The sequence below is a fragment of the Bos indicus x Bos taurus genome, chromosome 3 (assembly GCF_003369695.1).
Source record: "Bos indicus x Bos taurus breed Angus x Brahman F1 hybrid chromosome 3, Bos_hybrid_MaternalHap_v2.0, whole genome shotgun sequence".
Classification (NCBI taxonomy): domain Eukaryota; kingdom Metazoa; phylum Chordata; class Mammalia; order Artiodactyla; family Bovidae; genus Bos; species Bos indicus x Bos taurus.
The window spans coordinates 115,792,677-115,811,724 of NC_040078.1; the positions used below are offsets into that span (position 1 = coordinate 115,792,677).

The following is a 19,048-nucleotide window of genomic DNA, read 5'->3' on the forward strand; positions in this document are numbered from 1 at the left end:
CAGTGCACCAGCCCTGAGCGCCCTGTCTCATGCATCGAACCTGGACTGGCGATCTGTTTCACATATGGTAATATACATGTTTCAATGCTATTCTCTCAAATCATCCCACCCTCGCCTTCTCCCAGAGTCCAAAAGTCTGTTCTTTACATCTGTGTCTCTTGTATGAGAGAAAAGTTTTATATACATGTTTTTATATATTTTTTAGGTGAAGTAAAATTTGCATACAGAGAAGTGCACAGGTCTGAAGAGTACAGCCGTACAAATTCTGGCAAGGGATGTGTGTAATCAACATAGCCTATTGACATATGCTATGACATATGCATATTGACATAAAGACATAGCATGTTTAAAAAAATTTTTTTGGCCATACCACACAGCAGGTGGGATCTTAGTTCTCTGACTGTGACTGAGCCTGCATCCCCTGCACTGGAAGGCTGGATCTTAACCCCTGGGCCATGGGGGATGTCCAAGAGGCAGCATATTTTCATCTCTCCAAAAAGTTCCTTTGTGTTTGCTACCGGTCAGTCACCACGAGCAGCCATGATTCTGATTTCTCCCCCATGTTTTGTCTTTTCTATAATTTTCTACTTTTTTGTGTCTGGCTTCCTTAGTGTAACATGTCTTTGACAATTCATCCATATTGTTGTGTTCACAAGTAACTCATTCTATTTTATTTCTGAGTCATGTGTAATTGTATAGCTATACCACAGTTTTAAAATTCATTCTCTTTTTGATACCGATGGGCATTTTCAGTTTTTGGCTATTATGAATAAAGCTGCTATGAACATTTTAATGTAAGTCTTCATGTGGGCATATGTTCTTATTTCTTTTGGATAAATATTTAGAAGCAGAATTGCTGGTAGGTATATATTTAACTTTAAAAGAAATGGTTAAGCAGTTTTCCAAGGTGATTACATCATTATACACTCCCAACAAAAATGTGTGAGAGTTCCAGTTGCTCCACATTCCTGTCAGCATTTGGTGGTGTCTGACTTTTTGCCTTTAGCCATCCTAAAAAGTGTGACATAAAGAATATTTCCTCATGGCTTTAATTGCTTTTCCCTGATGACTAATGATGTTGAGGACCTTTCTTGTGTTTACTGGTCATCTGTATATCTTTCTTGAGGTGTCCGATCAAGAATTTTTCTCAGAGGGTAAAGATTGGATTTGGCCTGGATTACCTGTTTTAATACCTAACAGTGAGTTGTATGGATTCAAACAGAACTTGGCAAGCAACCAGAAAGGTGAGGAATCTGCCTGAGATTCTAGAAGTGGCAAGGAAAGAGGATAAACCTATGACAGAACATGTTTGAAAGGTCATGATTAGAGGTGAGCAGGGCTACTTTCTGACAATTAGCGGTTTTTGAAAAAGATTAGGTTAACAAGGGAGAAGTTATCTTTCAACATCCATCTCTCTTATGACATTGACTTTCTTTTTTTTAACTCAATTAAAAAAAAGATTTATTTTTCTGACTGCTGGGTCTTAGTTGCAGTACGTGGGATATTTAGTTGCTGCATTGGACCCTTAGTTTTGGCATGTGGGGTCTAGTTCCCTGACCAGGGATCGAAGCTGGGCCCCCTGCATTGTGAATGGGGAGTCTTAGCCACTAGATCACCAGGGAAGAGCCGACATTGGCTTTTGAACCTGGCTCTGATGGTTGCCACTTGGTAGTATTTTACCAAGAGCCCATGTTTTTCCATTTTACTGATAAAACAGGCTCTTGGTGAGCCTCAGCTTTCTAACCTGTAAACTGGGAATAACCATGCCTTGTAAGCCTGTGAGGAGGATCATAGCAAGTCAGACACTTGCAAGTGTTCAGAATGTGAAGTTCTTGTACAAATATCAAATTATCCACGGGGGCAGTCCCTAACTAACACCTTGTTCTTTAGTATTCCTCGAGATGCCTCAAAGTCATGTTGAACCAAATCATGTTTTCTCCTCTCCACATGAATAATGAATCACTCACTCATCTGGGTTGTAGAAAGTGGACTGTTTTCCAGATTGTGCATCAGTGCCCATGAGCTCGTGCTCATGCAGCTAAACCTCTTGTTATTAGGCAGAAGCTTTGGGATTGGGGTGAGGACTCAGAATAATTGTTCCTACTCAAATCCTGCCCGGAAAGTACCTTTCTTGCCTCAGGGAAAGGCATATTTCATTTTTCTCTGCCCAGATTTCATCCTGCCAGGTTTGAGTTAGAGAAAAATTGCCCAATGATTTTCTTCAATAATCTTCTCCTCCTAAGATAATTAGCTGCTTCCACAAGTCCAATTCTGGCTTAAAATTAACTTTTATTTAGTTGAATTGACACAGCTGGGACAAAGAAGAAAATGAGCATGCTTTTTGACTAACATACTCATGAAGGAAGCAAATTCTCCTCACTTTTGTATAAAACGAGACAGCTTTAGATGAGAAAAAGAATCGGGACTCTGCTAATTCTTCTCTCATTTTAATTATCTCAGAATTTTAAAAAGGGTCAAGAAGAGGAATCTGGTAATAAATAGGGCGAGACTGGCATGCAGGCTACTAACGTGAAGAGAGTAACTTTACTGGAACTTTTCTTTTTGGGAAAATCTCTTCAAAAGGTTCCTAGATTAAAGCTCTGATATCCCTTTTTGTGTGTTGAATTCTGAATTCTGAAGCTTGCGGGTTGGAAGGAAGCACAGATAATTTTTTTTTTAATCCCAGGAACTCAGAGACTCAAAGGTTTTAAAGTCCTGCACCACGGAGAAATGCTGACTAAAAGGGGTTGGAACAGAACTGGGTCCCTAGGTGTGGAGACCATTGTCATCAAGAGTAAGAAAATGAAATGGCTCTGTATGTAGGTCAACGACCCCTCTGTACTGAAAGGTAAAAAAATTAAGGATGACCTAAAATCTACTATGTATAAAAGATTCTGGAAAAAGTAGCTCTTTCCTGTCAAAGTGATAATGTTTATACTACCTGAAACCAGACCTCCTCGGAGTCTGACTTTAGGGGGACTCTTCAGAGCTGAAAAGCCGCAGTCTAAACCTCAGTCCCTCTCTGACATCTGTTAACTTTCATCCTTCAAGGGAGTTGGCTATGTTATTGTAGAGGTGTTCAGTGGGACCCGCCACCATCTTCCATCAAATCATTGATACTGAAGGGATTCTGAGTCAGCTGTTGCATGGTTCTGCCTGAACTTACGCTGTGTTCATCACTTATCTTAAACTTTTCCTCACTAACTTGGATTTAAATAAGTCAAGACTGTCAAATGAAATCACCAGGGAGAAAGACTCATGTAGAGAGACACATGGAGACAGAAGAGAAAATGAGAAGAAAAAGAAGAAAGAGGAGGAAGAGAAAGACAAAAGAAAAGAGGTTTCACAAAGCCCAGTCTTAATACAAAGACATTTTAAAAGTCTTTATTAAGCAATGTACTGGATTTGAATGATTTCTGAAAAACCGACTGAAGTCAGGAAATTAGTTTCTATCACACAGTGTGTAAGCTGAATAGCTCTGCACATGTCTCAGCTCCTTATGACAACCAAATGTAAGCCTGCTGGCTTGTCTTAAGGGCTGCTGTTAGGGTTCGCAATACCTTGTGTTCTGAGTAGGTGATACATTCTTATTTCTTAGTAAAAAGCCACATTTTTTCCTAAGACTATAAGGTGGAAGATTTGAGTCCAAGGTATGAAGCAAACTTGGTTTTTAAAATTCTATTTAAAAACTACTATAGATTTACAGAAGAACTGAAAAGATAGTACAGAGAATTTGCAAATGTCCTTTACCCAGTTTCCTGTAAAGTTCACATCATATACTATCATGGTGCCTTTGTCAAAATTAAGAAATTAACCTCAATCCAATACTATTAACGGAACTGTGGACTTTATCTGGATTTTACCACTTTCCCCATTAATGTTCATGTTCTGCTCCAGGATCCAATCCAGGATACCATGCTACATTTATAGAACTTAATTTTGAACAAAACTGAATACAGACATGACTTTTGAGGGAGTGGGAAGCATGGTGTGTTCCTAGACATGGAATACCATCAAATGGCTTATATTTTCCATAGGAACATGTTAAAATTGGGAGTATGCTCTTGACTAGGAATATTACTGGAAATAAATCATAGATGACCAACAAATATGGAGACAAAGAAACCACGAAACCCCATATTAATTAAAATTAGTGAAATATTGTTTCAATTCCCATGAGATAGCACAGTGATTATACAAGAGACCTCAACAATTGTAGTCAGCACCTACATAATTCTTAACTACATGCCAGGTGCTCTTCTAAATGTTTTCCATACACTAGCTCATTTAATTCCTCTAGTCACCCTATGTAGGAGGCTCAAATATTATCTCTGTTTTACAGATGAGAACGCCAAGACACGGATAAATGAAATAACTTGCCCAGGCTTGCACCGCTAGAGTTCAACCTAGACCTCAAATGTAGCAATATATGTACTTCTAACACATAAAATTGTAAGGTATAAAAATATCAAAACTGAATAAAATCAATGTAAAGCTGCCTAATAATTTGCCCATTTTCTTTTGCTTTGATTTGGTTGGTTTATGTCCTTTAATAAAATTGATGCCTCTTTGTCGCCTAGAAAATTTCCACTTGAAATCTGCCAGCCCACACCCTCACCTTCCATGAACATAGTGTATTCTGCATACCCTCGGCCCAGTGTCTAGCACACTGATGTAAATTACCTTCCTCTCTCTTGAAATTGAAAGCATCTTGAGGAAATAGACTATAATGCAACACAAGTCCAGCACCTCTTAGAGTTCAACAATTGGCTGTTGAATGCTTGTAGGAATGGTTCATCCAATAATGAAACTTGGAGCTGTACTTTTGGAAAGTAGATGGGGTTTCTATAATTCTGTCATCAGATGGCAACTTTGTACACCAGCAAATCACCTACCAAATGTCTCAAGGATAGAAATTGTAAGTTAAAATGAGGCTGAGGTTAATCTTCATTTAGTATCCCTGCAGAATGGCTATCTACTTATAACTTTTAAAAAATCATTGAGAAATGTATTCATAAGCGTTTCTACTTTTGAATTTTATATCTGTATATCTTATCTCTCACAAATTATGCCTAGGTGAATCTGAAATTTACAAAAGGAACAGAGTTAAAATAAAGAAAATGTTATTCATACCCAGATGATAGGATTGATAGATGAAAACATTAAAATAGCTATTTTAATTATATTCTGTATATTTGAGAAATTAAGACTAAACATGTTAAGTAAAGACAAGAAAGATATTTAAAAAAGACCTAAGATTGGGCTTCTATAGTTGAAAATTATAGTGTCTGACATGAAAAATACACTATGTGGGATTAATGACAGATCAGGGATTTCAGAACAAATGATAAATCAATTACATAAGAGAAAAGTGAACGGAGTATTAATTAACTGTGGGACAACTTCAAGTGGTATAACATACAGGCAACTGGACTCCATGAGGCAGAGGAGGGATCATACAGAAAAAATGTGAAGAGATAATTGCCAACAATTTTTCCAATTTGATGAAAAGTATAAGCCTACAGATTCAAGAAATTGATGACTCTCAAGGACAAGAAAGATGAAGAAAACAACATTAAAACACATCATGATCAAGTTGCTTAAATCCAGTAATAAGGAGAAAATATTAAAGCCAGAAAAAAGGATACTATATATCCCAAAGCACAAAGAACAGATGGATAGAAGACTTCCCATTACAAAAGCAAGTTAGAATAAAGTGGAGTCCTGTGTCTAAAACACTGAAAGAAAAAAAGAGCCTGTCAACCCAGAATTCCCTACCCAACAAAAGTACCTTGCAAACACTCAAATGAAACAAAGACTTTCCCAAACATACAAACACTGAAAGGATTTATCTCTAGCAGACCTTCACTGTAAGCACTATTAAAGAAAGTTCTCTGAGAAGGAGGAGGATGGTCCCAGATGGAATTTCCAATCAATACAGAGGAATGAAGGGAGCTGAAAATGGGAACCACATGGCTAAACATACAAGCTTTTTTCTCATCATTTCAATAAAAGATAATTGACTGTTTGAACAAAAACATTAACAATGTATTCTGGGACTTATATACAGAAGTAAAATATATGGTACCACTAGCACAAAGGCCAGGAGGAGAGAAATGGAAGAATAGTCATACGGGTTTTTTATATTATACATAAAATAGTATAACATTACTTGAGGGCAGACTGTGATAAAACAAAGATGTAGTCTATGAACCCTAAAGCAACTACTAAAATAATGGAACAAAAAGTTATATGTAACAAATCAAAAAAGGAGATAAAGTGGAATCATGAAAAATACTTGATTCAGAAGAAGGTAGAAAAAGGGAACAAAGAACGGATGAAACAAATAGAAAAAAATAACAGGCTGTTTGATGTGAATGTAAGCATATTAAAATCTTATTAAACGTAAATGATCTAAACACTCAATTAAAAGGCAAAGACTACCAGATTGGATTAAAAAAGACTCAGGTATACCCTGACTACAAGAGATCCATTTGAAAAAGAAAGACACAAACTGAGCACCGCCTTTAATCAATAGTCAGCCAGGAACTGAGCCCCTCAGTCCATTAGTCCCAGAGAACTGAATTCTGCCTGTAACTATATGAATCCAGGAGCAGATTCTTCCCTAGCTGACCCTTCAAGTGAGACCCTAACCCTTGTTGACACCTTGATTGCAGTCTTGTGAGAGCTTCTGCAGTTGAGGGCTCAGTGAAGCCATGCCCAAACTCTACCCATAGAGACTGTGAAACAATAAATGTGTGCTGTAGTAAGTCTCTAGTTTGTCGTAATCTGTTATCAGCAATAGATTACTATTGCAAATGGAAAAGAGTATACTGTGCTGCTGCTGCTGCTGAGTCGCTTCAGTCGTGTCCGACTCTGTGCGACCCCATAGACGGCAGCCCACCAGGCTCCCCCATCCCTGGGATTCTCCAGGCAAGAACACTGGAGTGGGCTGCCATTTCCTTCTCCAGTGCATGAAAGCGAAAAGTGAAAGTGAAGTCGTTCAGTCGTGTCCGACTCCTAGCGACCCCATGGACTGCAGCCTACCAGGCTCCTCCATCCATGGGATTTTCCAGGCAAGAGTACTGGAGTGGTGTGCCATTGCCTTCTCTGTAAAGCATGTGGGATTCAGCTAAAGTAGTGCATAGTGGGTACATGTGTAACACTGAAATACCATGGACTGTGGCCCATCAGACTCCTCTGCCCATTGGATTTCCCAGCAAGAACACTGGAGTGGGCTGCCATTTCCTTCTCCAGGGGATGTTCCCCACCCAGGGATTGAACCCAGGTCTCCTGCATCACAGACAGATTCTTTATCAACTGAGCCACTGGGAAGTCATATTAGAAAATAAAAACCCATCAAATCAAAGACATTAGCTGCCATCTTACAAATCAGAAAGACAAGAGCAAATGAAATTCAATGTAAGCAAAGGAAAGAGGAAATGAGGATCATATCAGAAATCAATGAAAAATAAAACAGTAAAATAAAAAAAAATTAGTAAAACCCAAAATAGACTGATCAGGGGAGAAAGAATAAAAACCACAAATTCCATTATTGTGAATGAAAGTGGTGACTACAGATTCTGCAGCTATTAAAAGGATAATAGAAAACAACTTTATGACGATACATTTAACAACTTAGATGAAAGAGGTAAATCTCTTGAAAGATACAAGCTATCAAAGCTCACTCAGGAAAGAAATAACCTGAACGCCACTATAGCCATTAAAGAAATTGAATTCATAGCTGAAAATCTGCTCAAAAACAAAACTCCAGGCCAAGACAGCTTTACTGATGATTTCTACCACACACTTAAGGAAGAAATAAAATTAATTTTACACAAGAACTTCTCAGCTCATTTTTGAGGCTAGCATTAACTCAGATATCAAAACCAGACAAAAACATTACAAGAAAAAACTGCAGATCAATACCTCTCACAAACATAGATACAGATGTTTTAAGAATTCCAGCAAATCAAACCCAGGAATTTATAAATTGTGGTCTGAAGAATGCAAGGTTGGTTTAACATCTGAAAGTCAACCAGTGTAAATAATTATATTAACAGACTAAAAATACACACACAGGATCAACTCCTATGTCCATGGGATTTCCTCTGTCCATGGGATTTCCCAGCAAGAATACTGGAGTGGGTTGCCATTGCCTTCTCCGGGGGATCTCTTACATATCCTGCATTGGCAGGGAGGTTCTTTACCACTAGTGCCAGCTGGGAAGCCTCGGGAACAACTCAATATATGCAGAGAAGGCATCTGAGAAAATCCAACATCCATTCATAGAAAAAACTCTCCGCAAACCAGGGATAGAAGGGCATTCTCTCAATCTGAAAAAAAACCATCTACAAAATACCTACATCCAATATCATACCCAATGGTGAAAGATTTAAGCCCTCTAAGATTAGAAATAAGGAAAGTTGTTTTCGCTCACTGCTTCTATTCAACAGAGAACTGGAGGTTCTATCTAGTGCAATAAAGCAAGAACAAGGCATCCAGACTGGAAAGGAAGTAAAACTGTTTATTTGAAGATGACATGATTGTCATAGAAATCTTTTGGAATTTATGATAGGCAACTAGAACAAATACTAAGCTTAGCAAGGTTGCAGGTTGCAAATTAATACACAAAATAAATTCTTATTAATTTATATAGTAGCTACCACCACAGAAATTTAAATAAAAATACCACTTACAAAAGCATCAGAAATTAAAAACTTAGGGATAAATCTGAAAAATGTATGCAAGCATTGTACACTAAAAACTATCAAATGAAGTTAAAAGAAACTAGGAGCTAAATAAATGGAGAGATTTATTGTGTTCATGGGTTGAAAGATTCAATATTTTTATGTCAAGTCTCCCCAGGTTGATCTATAGATTCACATCAACCTCAGTCAAGACACAGCAGGCTTTTTTTTCTTTTTTGTAGAAACTGATAAACTGATTTTAAAATTTATGTGGAAATGTGAAGAGGCTAGAAAAGCCAAAACAACTTTGAATGATGCTGGAGAATTTATGCGACCTGACTTCAAGATTTCTTACGGAGCTACAGCATTCAGTACAAGGTGGTACTGGTGTCAAAAAAGACCAATAGAGCAAGGAATAACAGAACAGAGGCATAGAGCAACGGCTCTGCAAGGGCGCCCTGGTGGCCTTGCGTGTACCCACACTGGCCACACAAACAAAAGTTTGAACCACTGCTGGCCTAAGTCTTGGCAGAGCACCCTGCGATCCTCCAGAACTTGTTAAGGGGCTGCTATAAGACCCTTGTCCACTCGCCTCCCTGTGTCCCCTGGGAGGCTGTCCTGAGCTGTTTCTTACCACTTCCTGGGTTCTGGTGCGGTTTGGGACTTCCTGCCTGCCCCCCTCAGAGTAGAGCTGTGGACTATAAAGCTGCTCACCTGACATCTAGATTCAGGTGTGCTACAACAGGTATCCTGCAAGTCACACTGCCATAATGTATCTCCTTCTGTATGGGTGTTGTCTTTTGTGGTGTGTAGGGCAGGACCATGCAGAATTGGAACCTTTGGCTGTTTTTCTTCTCACTGTGTATGTAAGTGTTAAAAGTCTCTGAATCTAGGAAGGGCTCCTTGGGTCTTTACTGAATCAGTCAGGCCTTGCCCTGTCTTATGTGTACGTGACAAGAGAGCCAGAAATAAACCCATACGTACGTCCTTATGGAGACGGCGATGGCACCCACTCCAGTGCTCTTGCCTGGAAAACCCCAAGGACGGAGGAGCCTGGTGGGCTGCAGTCCAAGGGGTCCTAAGGGTCCGACATGACTGAGCGACTTCACTTTCACGCATTGGAGAAGGAAATGGCAACCCACTCCAGTGTTCTTGCCTGGAGAATTCCAGGGATGGGGGAGCCTGGTGGGCTGCCGTCTAGGGGTCGCACAGAGTCGGACACGACTGAAGCGACTTAGCAGCAGCAGCAGCAGCAGCAGCAACAGCCTATGTCCTTAAGTTGACTTTCAACTAAAGTGCAAAGGCAAACCCGTGGAGAAAGAAGAGGCTCCTTGACAAATAGTGCTGGAACTGTTGCATAACCACAGGCAGAGGAAAAAAAGAAAGCCTCAATTCCTACCTCACACCATATTCAGACACTAACTCAAAATGGGTCATAGACTTAAATGTAACATATAAAGTTATTAAAATTTTTAGAGGGAAACATAGGAGGAAATGTTGTGGTCATGGTTGGGCAAAGTTGTTTTATTTTACAGAAAATAACCCAACATGATTCCTAAAATTAAAAAATTGATCAGTTGTAAGGGTTAATCACTCAGTCGTATCTGACTCTTTGCAATCCCATGGACTGTAACTGTAATCTCCAGGCTCCTCTGTCTATGGAATTTTCCAGGCAAGAATACTGGAGTGGGTTGCCCTTCCCTTCTCCAGGGGATCTTCCCAACCCGGGACTCGAACCTGGGTCTCTTGCATTGCAGGCAGATTCTTCACCATCTGAACCACCAGTTAGATTCCACCAAAAGTAAGAAAAGACACTTTTAAGGAAAGAAACTATAACCCAGAGACTGGAAGATAATATTTATTAACCACATACCTGATAAGGGACTTTTACCCAGAAAATATAAAGAAATCTCAAAATTTAAGGAAAAAACAAACACCCCAGTATTTTTAAAAGGCACAAGATATGAACAAGCACTTCACCAAAGAAAATAAATGTATGCTAAATAAGTACATGAGAAGATGCCCAACATCACTTGTTATTAGGAAGATGCAAATCAAAACTGCAGTGGAATAGTTCTAAATCCCTATAGAATGTCTAACAGCTAAACAGTGACTGTACCAAGTGTCAGTGAGGATGGGAAGCAGCAGGAACAATCATACATAACTGGTGGGAATGTAAAATGGTAGTTCCAACTGGAACGCAGCTTGGTCATTTGCTAATCATATCATGTGACACAGCTATGCCTAGGTATTTATCCAGGAGGAATGAAAGCATAAACTCAGACAAAGGCTGGTACATGAATGTTCACAGCAGCTTTACTTGCAATAGCCTCAAGTCGGAAATGATCAAGTGTCTTTTAACATATGAGTGGATAGACACGTTGCGTTATTCTGTACCAAGGAATACCATTCACCAATGAAAAGGAGTGAATTATGGATATACAAAACAGTATAATAAATATCAAAAGTATGGGGATTGACATGTACACAGATATATTTATAATAGACCAACAAGGACCTAGTGTACAGCACAGGGAACTCTGCTCTAACTTAAATGGGAAAAGAATTTGAAAAATAATAGATCTATATATCTACTTACTCATCGGGTCCCAAAGAGTCCAACACAACTTGGTGACTGAACCACAGAAAAACACTTGTATAACTGAATCACTTCACTGTACACCTGAGACTAAGACAACATTGTTGATCAAACTATACTCCAATATAAAAATAAAAAATAAATGATTCAAGAAAAAAAATCTGAAAGTAATATTTTTGCATGAAAGATGTCAGGCAAAAGAGACTACATTCCATTTACACAGAATTCCAGCAAATTCAGACTAAACTACAGTGACAAAAAAAACAGGTCAGTGGGAAATTGGAGAAGGGGGAGGGAGAGGTTCCAGTGGGACAAGGGAACATTTTGCTGGTGATGGCTGGGTTCACAGTCTTGCTTATAGGGATGGTTTCACCTGCTTTCCTGTGTCCAAATTTATCAGATTGCATACTTTAAGCATGTGCACCTTACTACATGCAATTACAGCTCAGTAATGCTGCTTTTTGGAGAAGGCAATGGCACCCCACTCCAGTACTCTTGCCTGGAGAATCCCAGGGACGGGGGAGCCTGGTGGGCTGCCGTCTATGGGGTCGCACAGAGTCGGACACGACTGAAGTGACCTAGCAGCAGCAGCAGCAATGCTGCTTTTAGATATTATATTGTTTTCAGTCACCGTCCTTCAGTCACTTTCAAGCATCCTGGTGGTCCACGTGGCTTCCTGAGTCCCTGCTCTGAACACAGGTGACATTGGTAGGTGGTGCCCCCATCTTGATCCCTGAGAGCCCAGAAGTCCTGCCTGCCTGCACTTAACATGATGCTTTTATTTAATCCTCACCATAGACACAGAAATGGCAACCCACTGCAGTATTCTTGCCTGGAGAATCCCAGGGACAGGGGAGCCTGGTGGGCTGCCGTCTATGGGGTCGCACAGAGTCGGACACGACTGAAGCGACTTAGCAGCAGCAGCAGCAGCATAGAGACAGAAGGCCATGAAAACTGAAACCCAAGAACAGGGACTAGAACATTTTGACTAAAAGAAACGTCAAGATGGACACAAGGCAAGCTGGGAACCTGGGAAGAAAAGGCCCATGCGATGACATGGGGCCCCCGCCGCGTCTCCCAGGACCTACTGGATCCCAAGTGGACAGACCTCCGCAAGGACAGCCGCGGGGCTGGACCCGGAACCGGCAGAATTTCTAGAAGCCGGGCACCTGGGCCTGGGGTCGGGGTGGGGGTGGTCCTAGAATATGTGGGCACAGCTCGACTGGCTTGCGGGGCTCCGAAGCCCCGCCCGAGGAGCTAACCATTTATGTCACACTGTGACAATTATTCTGCATAAAATTATCATTAAAAACCCTAATTTTTCAGGCTCCAACCCCGCCAGTGGCCTTTTAGCATTCTCCAGCGCGGGCGTCTGCGGGCCGGTGATCACCGGCTCATTACCTCCGTGTGGCGCCGCCCCCCCCGCGCTCGCAATCAAGCACTAATTAAAGCGGCGCGGCCCGGGCTGGGGCCCGAGGCTGGGCGGGGGGCGCGGGCGGAGCGGGCCTGGTGGCCGCCGAGGGGCCGAGACGGACGGCGGGGATCGTGGCGCTGGCCGCGGGCTCCGGGCTCTGGGACGGGGCTGGCGGTGGGCGGGACCCGGATCTGGGGGCGGGGCCTACGGGGCGGGGCCTGGGGGCGCTTAGCGGGGCCGTGCAGGGCAGGGCGTCCGGGGGCGGGGTCGGGGGGGGGTGTCGGTGTCGGTGGGCGGGGCCCGGGTCTGGGGGCGGGGCCATGGGGCCCGTGGGTGGGCCCAACAGGGGGCGGGCCTGGGGCTCTCATCCAGGCTGTGCAGGGCAAGGCGTCCGGGGGCGGGGGCGGGGGTCGGGGTTGGGGTTGGGGTCGGGGCCCTGGGTCCTTACCCGAGCGAGGCGGCCGTGCGGCAGAGGTGCAGGGGCGCCAGGCCCTCGGCGCTGAGCAGGTCGGGGTCGGCGCGGTGCTGCAGTAGCAGCCGGGCGCAGGCCGTGTGGCTCCCCAGGCAGGCCTCGTGCAGGGCGCCGCGGCCGCCCGGGCTGGCGTCGGGGTCGGCGCCGCGGCCGAGCAGGTGGCGCACGCAGGCCGTGTGGCCCTGGGCCGCGGCGATGCACAGGGGCGTGGTGAGCTCGCGCTTGTACTCCAGGGTCCAGAGGCCTGGGGAGCGGGTGGGGAGAGGGAAGGTGAGAGGGGGGCGCTCGTGGGGGGACGGTGTCCGTTAAGACTGAAATGGGGGAAACCATCTGTTAGGAGAAGGGGCCAGGTGGGCATGTGGGAAGCTACTCGAAGATGCTCTGGCCTTATGGACAGAGAAACGGGTGAGATCCGACTGGACCACAGACAAGGGATGGAGGGAGGTCTGGGGGTAGAGGTTAAAGAACGCTGACAGAGAGGAGTAGAGAGACAGCGAGGGAAGGCAGTGTGAGGGGGGAAAGAGAGGGCGAAACAGGACAGAGAGCGTCCTGGAGAGGGCAGAGATGGAGACCTGGGGGAGAGAAGCAACAGAAAGGAGAGGCTGAAACCGAGACCGAGAGATTGGGGCGGCGGCGGGCAGAGGGGTGTTACTGAGAAGCAAGAGGGTTTTGCCAAATATGAGGGTGACTGGGGACTCAGGTAAGATGTGAGGAGTTAAAAGCTGAACAAGCAGGAGCATTTAAGGTGGAATTCACACTTTCAAGGCTCTGAATTAGGGCAGCCGGCGGGCGGAAAGTGAGCTGTGGATTTTTCTGGAATCCAAGCCCTCTCTTTTTGAGTCCCTGATTTTACCCCCTTTATCATTAAGAGGAGAAAACAACAGGCAAAACAAACTGACCCACATCACCAAGGCTGCTCAAGAAAAGGACTCGGAAAGTTTAGTTGTCTTGGAAGTGGCCGGTTTTCAGAAGCACCCTTTGATGTGCTGGTCTGCATTGAGCACAATCCTGGTTTGTTTCTTTGCGCTTTTTAGGGTTTTGTGTGTGCACGCATATGTGTGTCTGTGTGTGTGTAAGGTTGCTCTTTCTTGAAGGATGAATGGAGCAGGAGCTATACATTTCACTTCTCTGAAAACTTTGGGCTTTCAAAAGGCCCATGGAAGGTTGTTAGCGGCCACGAGCGCTCCTGGAAATGGGGAGAGCTGTCCCTGGTGAATACACTTCAAGGGACAGGATTTCACATGGCAGGGATGCCTTCTGATAATGATGGAAGAATCGATACCGTGTCTGTAATGAGCTGTGGAGGAGACCCTTTTCACAGGCCACCTCCTTCATGGGACCCATGCTGAGCGGTTTTGAAAGACCACTCATAATTACCTACCTCAATGTAGCGCAGGGTTCTAGCCTGACCCCGGGTCCCCAGGGCCCAGCCTGGAGGTTGTGCACTGCTGGGAGAAGAGGGGCCTGTCATCCTGGTGGTGGGTGATGGTGGCTGGAGGCCCCGGGGATGTGGTCCTACATGGACCCCTGTCTTCACTGGGTCTGATTTGATGGAGGCATTGATCTGGCCCTTGATGATAACAGTGACCTACATTCGCATCCAACTCTCTGCGACCCCATGGACTGTAGGCTGCCAGGCTCCTCTGTCCATGGAATTCTCCAGGCGAGAATACATTCTTGTAGGGCCCAGCTCCTCCTTCTTGATTCTACTCATTTTCCCTAGATGGGAAGTTTACGTACTGAGGGGCCAGGAAGCAGGTACTCCGTTTTCTAGGGCATGCTAAGTTCCCAGCTCTACTCTACCCACCATCAGCAGCTCTGTTCACCCAGCCAAGATGCCAAAGTCTTCCTCTGGACTCACAGGAAGAGGCAGTGGAGGGCCATTTAGCTCTGCCGTAGCTTAGGGCCAGCCCCCTTCTCCAGGTCCCTGCAGGCTTCTCTCCCTGTGGTGTGTGAAAAATGTGTGCGTGAAAGTGTTAGACTCTCAGTCGTGTCTGATTCTTTGGGACCCATGGACTGTAGCCCACCAGGCTCCTCTGTCCACGGGATTCTCTAGGCAAGAGTACTGGAGTGGGTTGCCATTTCCTTCTCCAGGGGATCTTCCACACCCAGGGATAGAACCTGGGCCTTCTGCATTGCAGGCAGATTGTTTACCATCTGAGCTACCCCTTAGCATCATCCTCTGTGGGAATGGTTTCCTGGGACCGCAAGCTCCAGGGGGCCAGCATTCTATCATGGGTGTGGCACCCAGGGGCTGGCCACCGTGAACCTGTGTCTTCCCTTCCCCATGGCTCCCTTCACGAGGTGCTGAATTGGCTGCAGGAAGCATGGGGGCCCCTGTTCTCAGCCTGGGCTGGGTCATCTCTGCTACTGGACCAGCGTGGAGCAGTCAAGCGGCTGAGCTGAAAGAGCATGGAGGCCAGCAGCATCCATCCTGTCTTCCCAGCTCGCGCTGAGGCCACAGGCCAGCACCAACGCTCAGGGCTGCCCTTTGCTCGGTAATAACTCAACATCCCTTCCCTGCCAGGGTGCTCTGATTTCCTGTCGTACAGTTGTGCCACAGAAAAACAGCACTCTTAGGGGTGGAAAGATTAAGGTGGTAAAGAGGAAGGAAACTTTGATTCAGACCACGAGCTGACATTAATATCTATTTGAAATTACATCATTTCAGCATGTTGCGAGTGTGTCCAGGGCTGTGAGGCATGTGATTAAAAAATACATTAATTAGACATTCAGGCAGTTGGCATTCTTGATTGGATCGTCCCACAGCCCTGTGGAGGAAGATGCACTCCCCGTCTGGGACAGGTGAGGGAGAGGAGACCTGGAAAGGCACTGCAGTGCCTTTGGCTGGGAGGGATTTCGGCCCAGACGACCTGTGCTCGCTTCCCCGCAGCCCCTGCCGCCTCGCTGGCTGCTCTGAGCTGCTTAGCCCTTTGGCAGGGCCTGGGTTTATTCCCTTCTCCCCATGTGACATGTAGGCAGACTGTGTCAGTGCTCTGGAAACCACCCTTCCTCATTCTTGGTCTGCCAGAGCTCACGAGTCAGGAGCACCGGGCCCTGGCCCTTGGCTTGCTGATCACAGAGCCTTGCGTCCTCATTATTGCATCATGTGAACCCTCTCGGTAAACAGGTAGCACTGGGAGGCAAGGGTGGAAGGGTGCCCAGTGCAGAGCTCCAGCCGCCTCACCGCAGCCTGGTGGTCAGCTAGTCCATGCATCCCAGATGGGGGCAAGGGGGCTTCTCTTTACTTGGGAGCATGTTTGCCTGCCCGGCACGTAGCGACAGTGTCCAGGCAACAAGAATGCAGGCATATACGACCTAAGGACCTCTGGTTTCTCCCCTCTCCTCCCTCTTCCCGGGCTGCCCTGGGATCCAGGAGGAGTGTCTCCTGAGGGCTCGCCCTGCCCAGTGCTGGCTCTGTGCCCGCTTCTGCCCTGGAGCCCTGGAGTTCACAGATTCAGAGAGGAAATGCACAGCGCTGCCTGCCAGGGCCCGCTCCAGGAATACTCAAAGGAGAGGTGTGCTTTATCTCCCAACCCCCTGGCTGCCAGATCCAGGCTCTGGCAGATCAACACCCAAACCAGATCTCTTTTTAAAGACAAGAGGCCACTTCTAGCATCGCATGGGCACTCCTCACCCACTGATTGGCTTTTCCAATGTGATCGCTCATATCCGATCACCTAAAACTACGTCTGAAAAATCGTCCACGCATTTTGGCTTGTCAATGTCTTTGGCTCGAGCTTGTTAAATGCAGCACCGTCGTGAGCAGCCTACATGCTGCAGCTATATGTTCAGACATGTGTTAGTAGCTCCTTAAAAATAACGGGACTTTAAAAGAGCAAAGGTACCTGACAGTCCAAACGTGGCTGGGGATTTCACCTGCCACACCATCTCGTCCTTCTTGATCTCAAACACCACATTAGCATCCTGGAAGAACTTGTCCATGAGGGGCTTCAGATGCTCCAGGTCTCCTGTGACCAAGGCAGCGTGGTACTCGAGAACCGGTGACCCATCTCTTGCTTGAGGCTCTCTTTCCATCTTCTGAAAGATCTGAAGTCTCCCTCTAACTGGCTCTGGCTGTCCGTCCATCGCAATGCTGATGATCTCAGAAAGGCTCTCCAGGAAGGGGAAAGATGGTCTTCTGGAGTGTGGGCTATTTCTATTGTCATTACTCAATTGTCATCCAGCCGGGGCTGGGTGGTGGTGTATTTATAACTCCTGTGGGCTCTGATGTGATAACCGTCACTCGGTATGACCAGCATCATGTGACCACTGAGACGCCAAAGAGCTCGGCCACCCCCTTGCGATTGTGTACATGTAAACTCTAGAGCCAGGCCCATCTGTGTGTCTCCCAACCAGTTTGCCACACCACGCGGGCAGACGGCCTGAAACAGGCGGGCTTCTTTTTCCTGCTGTATAGGATGGCTGCTTTCATTTCATCCTCTTCCTTAGCTGCTGTGGCCAGTGGTGAGCGGATGTATGTTCCGAGGGCTGTGTTGGCCCCGAGTCTGTGTCAGGGAGATCCAGACAGACACTAAAAATGGCCAGGCTCTGCACAAGTGTCCCGGGCGGAGGCCCCATAGTAGGACAGACCAGGGATTCCCAAAGGCATCGTCATCTGGGGCCTGGGGGTTTCTTCCAGCTGTTGAGAACTGATCCCAAAATGTGCATCCCTTGCTGAAGATGAGAGAGGCCACAATTGTTTTTAATGAATGGTAACAGCTCTTTATTAGTAATGTACTAGTTACTGGCTACTAGTTCAGGGATTATTTTATTGTCTAAACATTAATAAGGTTTAAAAATGGAGTTACCATATGACACAGCAATTCCACTCCTGGGCATTTATTCAGAAAAGATGAAAGCTCTTAATTAAAAAAGATACATGCACTGCAGTGTTCATAACAGCACTCTTTACATACAATAGCCAAGACGTGGAAGCAACCTAAATGTTCATTAACAGAGGAATGGATAAAGAAGATGATGTGTGTACACATACACACACACATACGTATATAATAAGAATATTAGCCATAAAAAGAATGAATGCCATTTGCTGCAACATGGGTGGAACTAGAGATTATTATACTAAGTGAAGTGGGTCAAACACAGAAAGCGAAATATGATATCACCTATATGTGGAATCCAAAAAAATGATACAAATTGACTTATTTATAAAAAAAGAAGTAGACTCACAGACAAAAAAACAAGCTTATGGTTACCAAAGGTGAAAGTAGGGACAGGGATAAATTAAGAATAAACTACAAATTTGGGGTTAATGGCTCAGCGGTAAAGAATACACCTGCAACGCAGGAGTCACAGAAGACATGGGTTTGATCCCTGGGTCGGGAAGATCCCCTGGAGCAGGGCATGGCAACCCAGTCCAGTATTCTTGCCTGGAGAATTCCAAGGACAGAGGGGACTGGCGGGCTACAGTTCATGGGGTCGCAAAGAGTCAGATACAACTTAAGTGACTTGGCATGTATGCATGTAGGAATTGGGGATTAACAGATACACACTACTACATATAAGACATAAGTCTGTAAGCACGGGAAACTATATTCAATATCTTGTATTAACCTATAATGGAAAAGAATCTGAAAAAGAATATATATATATATACACACACACACACACATATATATAATAAAACAGAATCTCTTTGCTGTAACTCTGAATCATTGTAAATAAACTATACTTCAATAAAAAATTTAAAAAAAGAGTAATGAGGTTATTTTTTCTTATAGCATAGATAAAACCCAGTTCTCACATATTTTTCCAGTTCTTGGTTTTCCCCTGCTGGAAAGTTGGGAAGGGCCAGTGCGGTGGGGCTCCCTGAAGCTGAGCTGTAACAAAGCACGCGCCCAGAGGCTGCA

The 19,048-nt window shown here is 44.7% G+C and overlaps 1 protein-coding gene across 3 annotated transcripts in view; it reads right to left on the minus strand.

The window, feature by feature from the left end:
* ASB18 (ankyrin repeat and SOCS box containing 18) overlaps nt 1-19,048 on the minus strand; it is a 72,378-nt gene that overhangs the window by 32,107 nt on the left and 21,223 nt on the right. Inside the window, exons 2-3 of one of the 3 annotated variants that reach the window (XM_027537992.1) lie at nt 17,024-17,146; nt 13,152-13,419 (exon numbers count right to left, since the gene is read on the minus strand). In XM_027537992.1, coding sequence (XP_027393793.1) covers nt 13,152-13,419; nt 17,024-17,146 — 391 coding nt within the window. Of the gene's footprint in view, nt 1-13,151; nt 13,420-17,023; nt 17,853-19,048 lie in introns of all 3 variants that reach the window. The other 2 variants (XM_027537990.1, XM_027537991.1) reach the window with 2 other exon arrangements.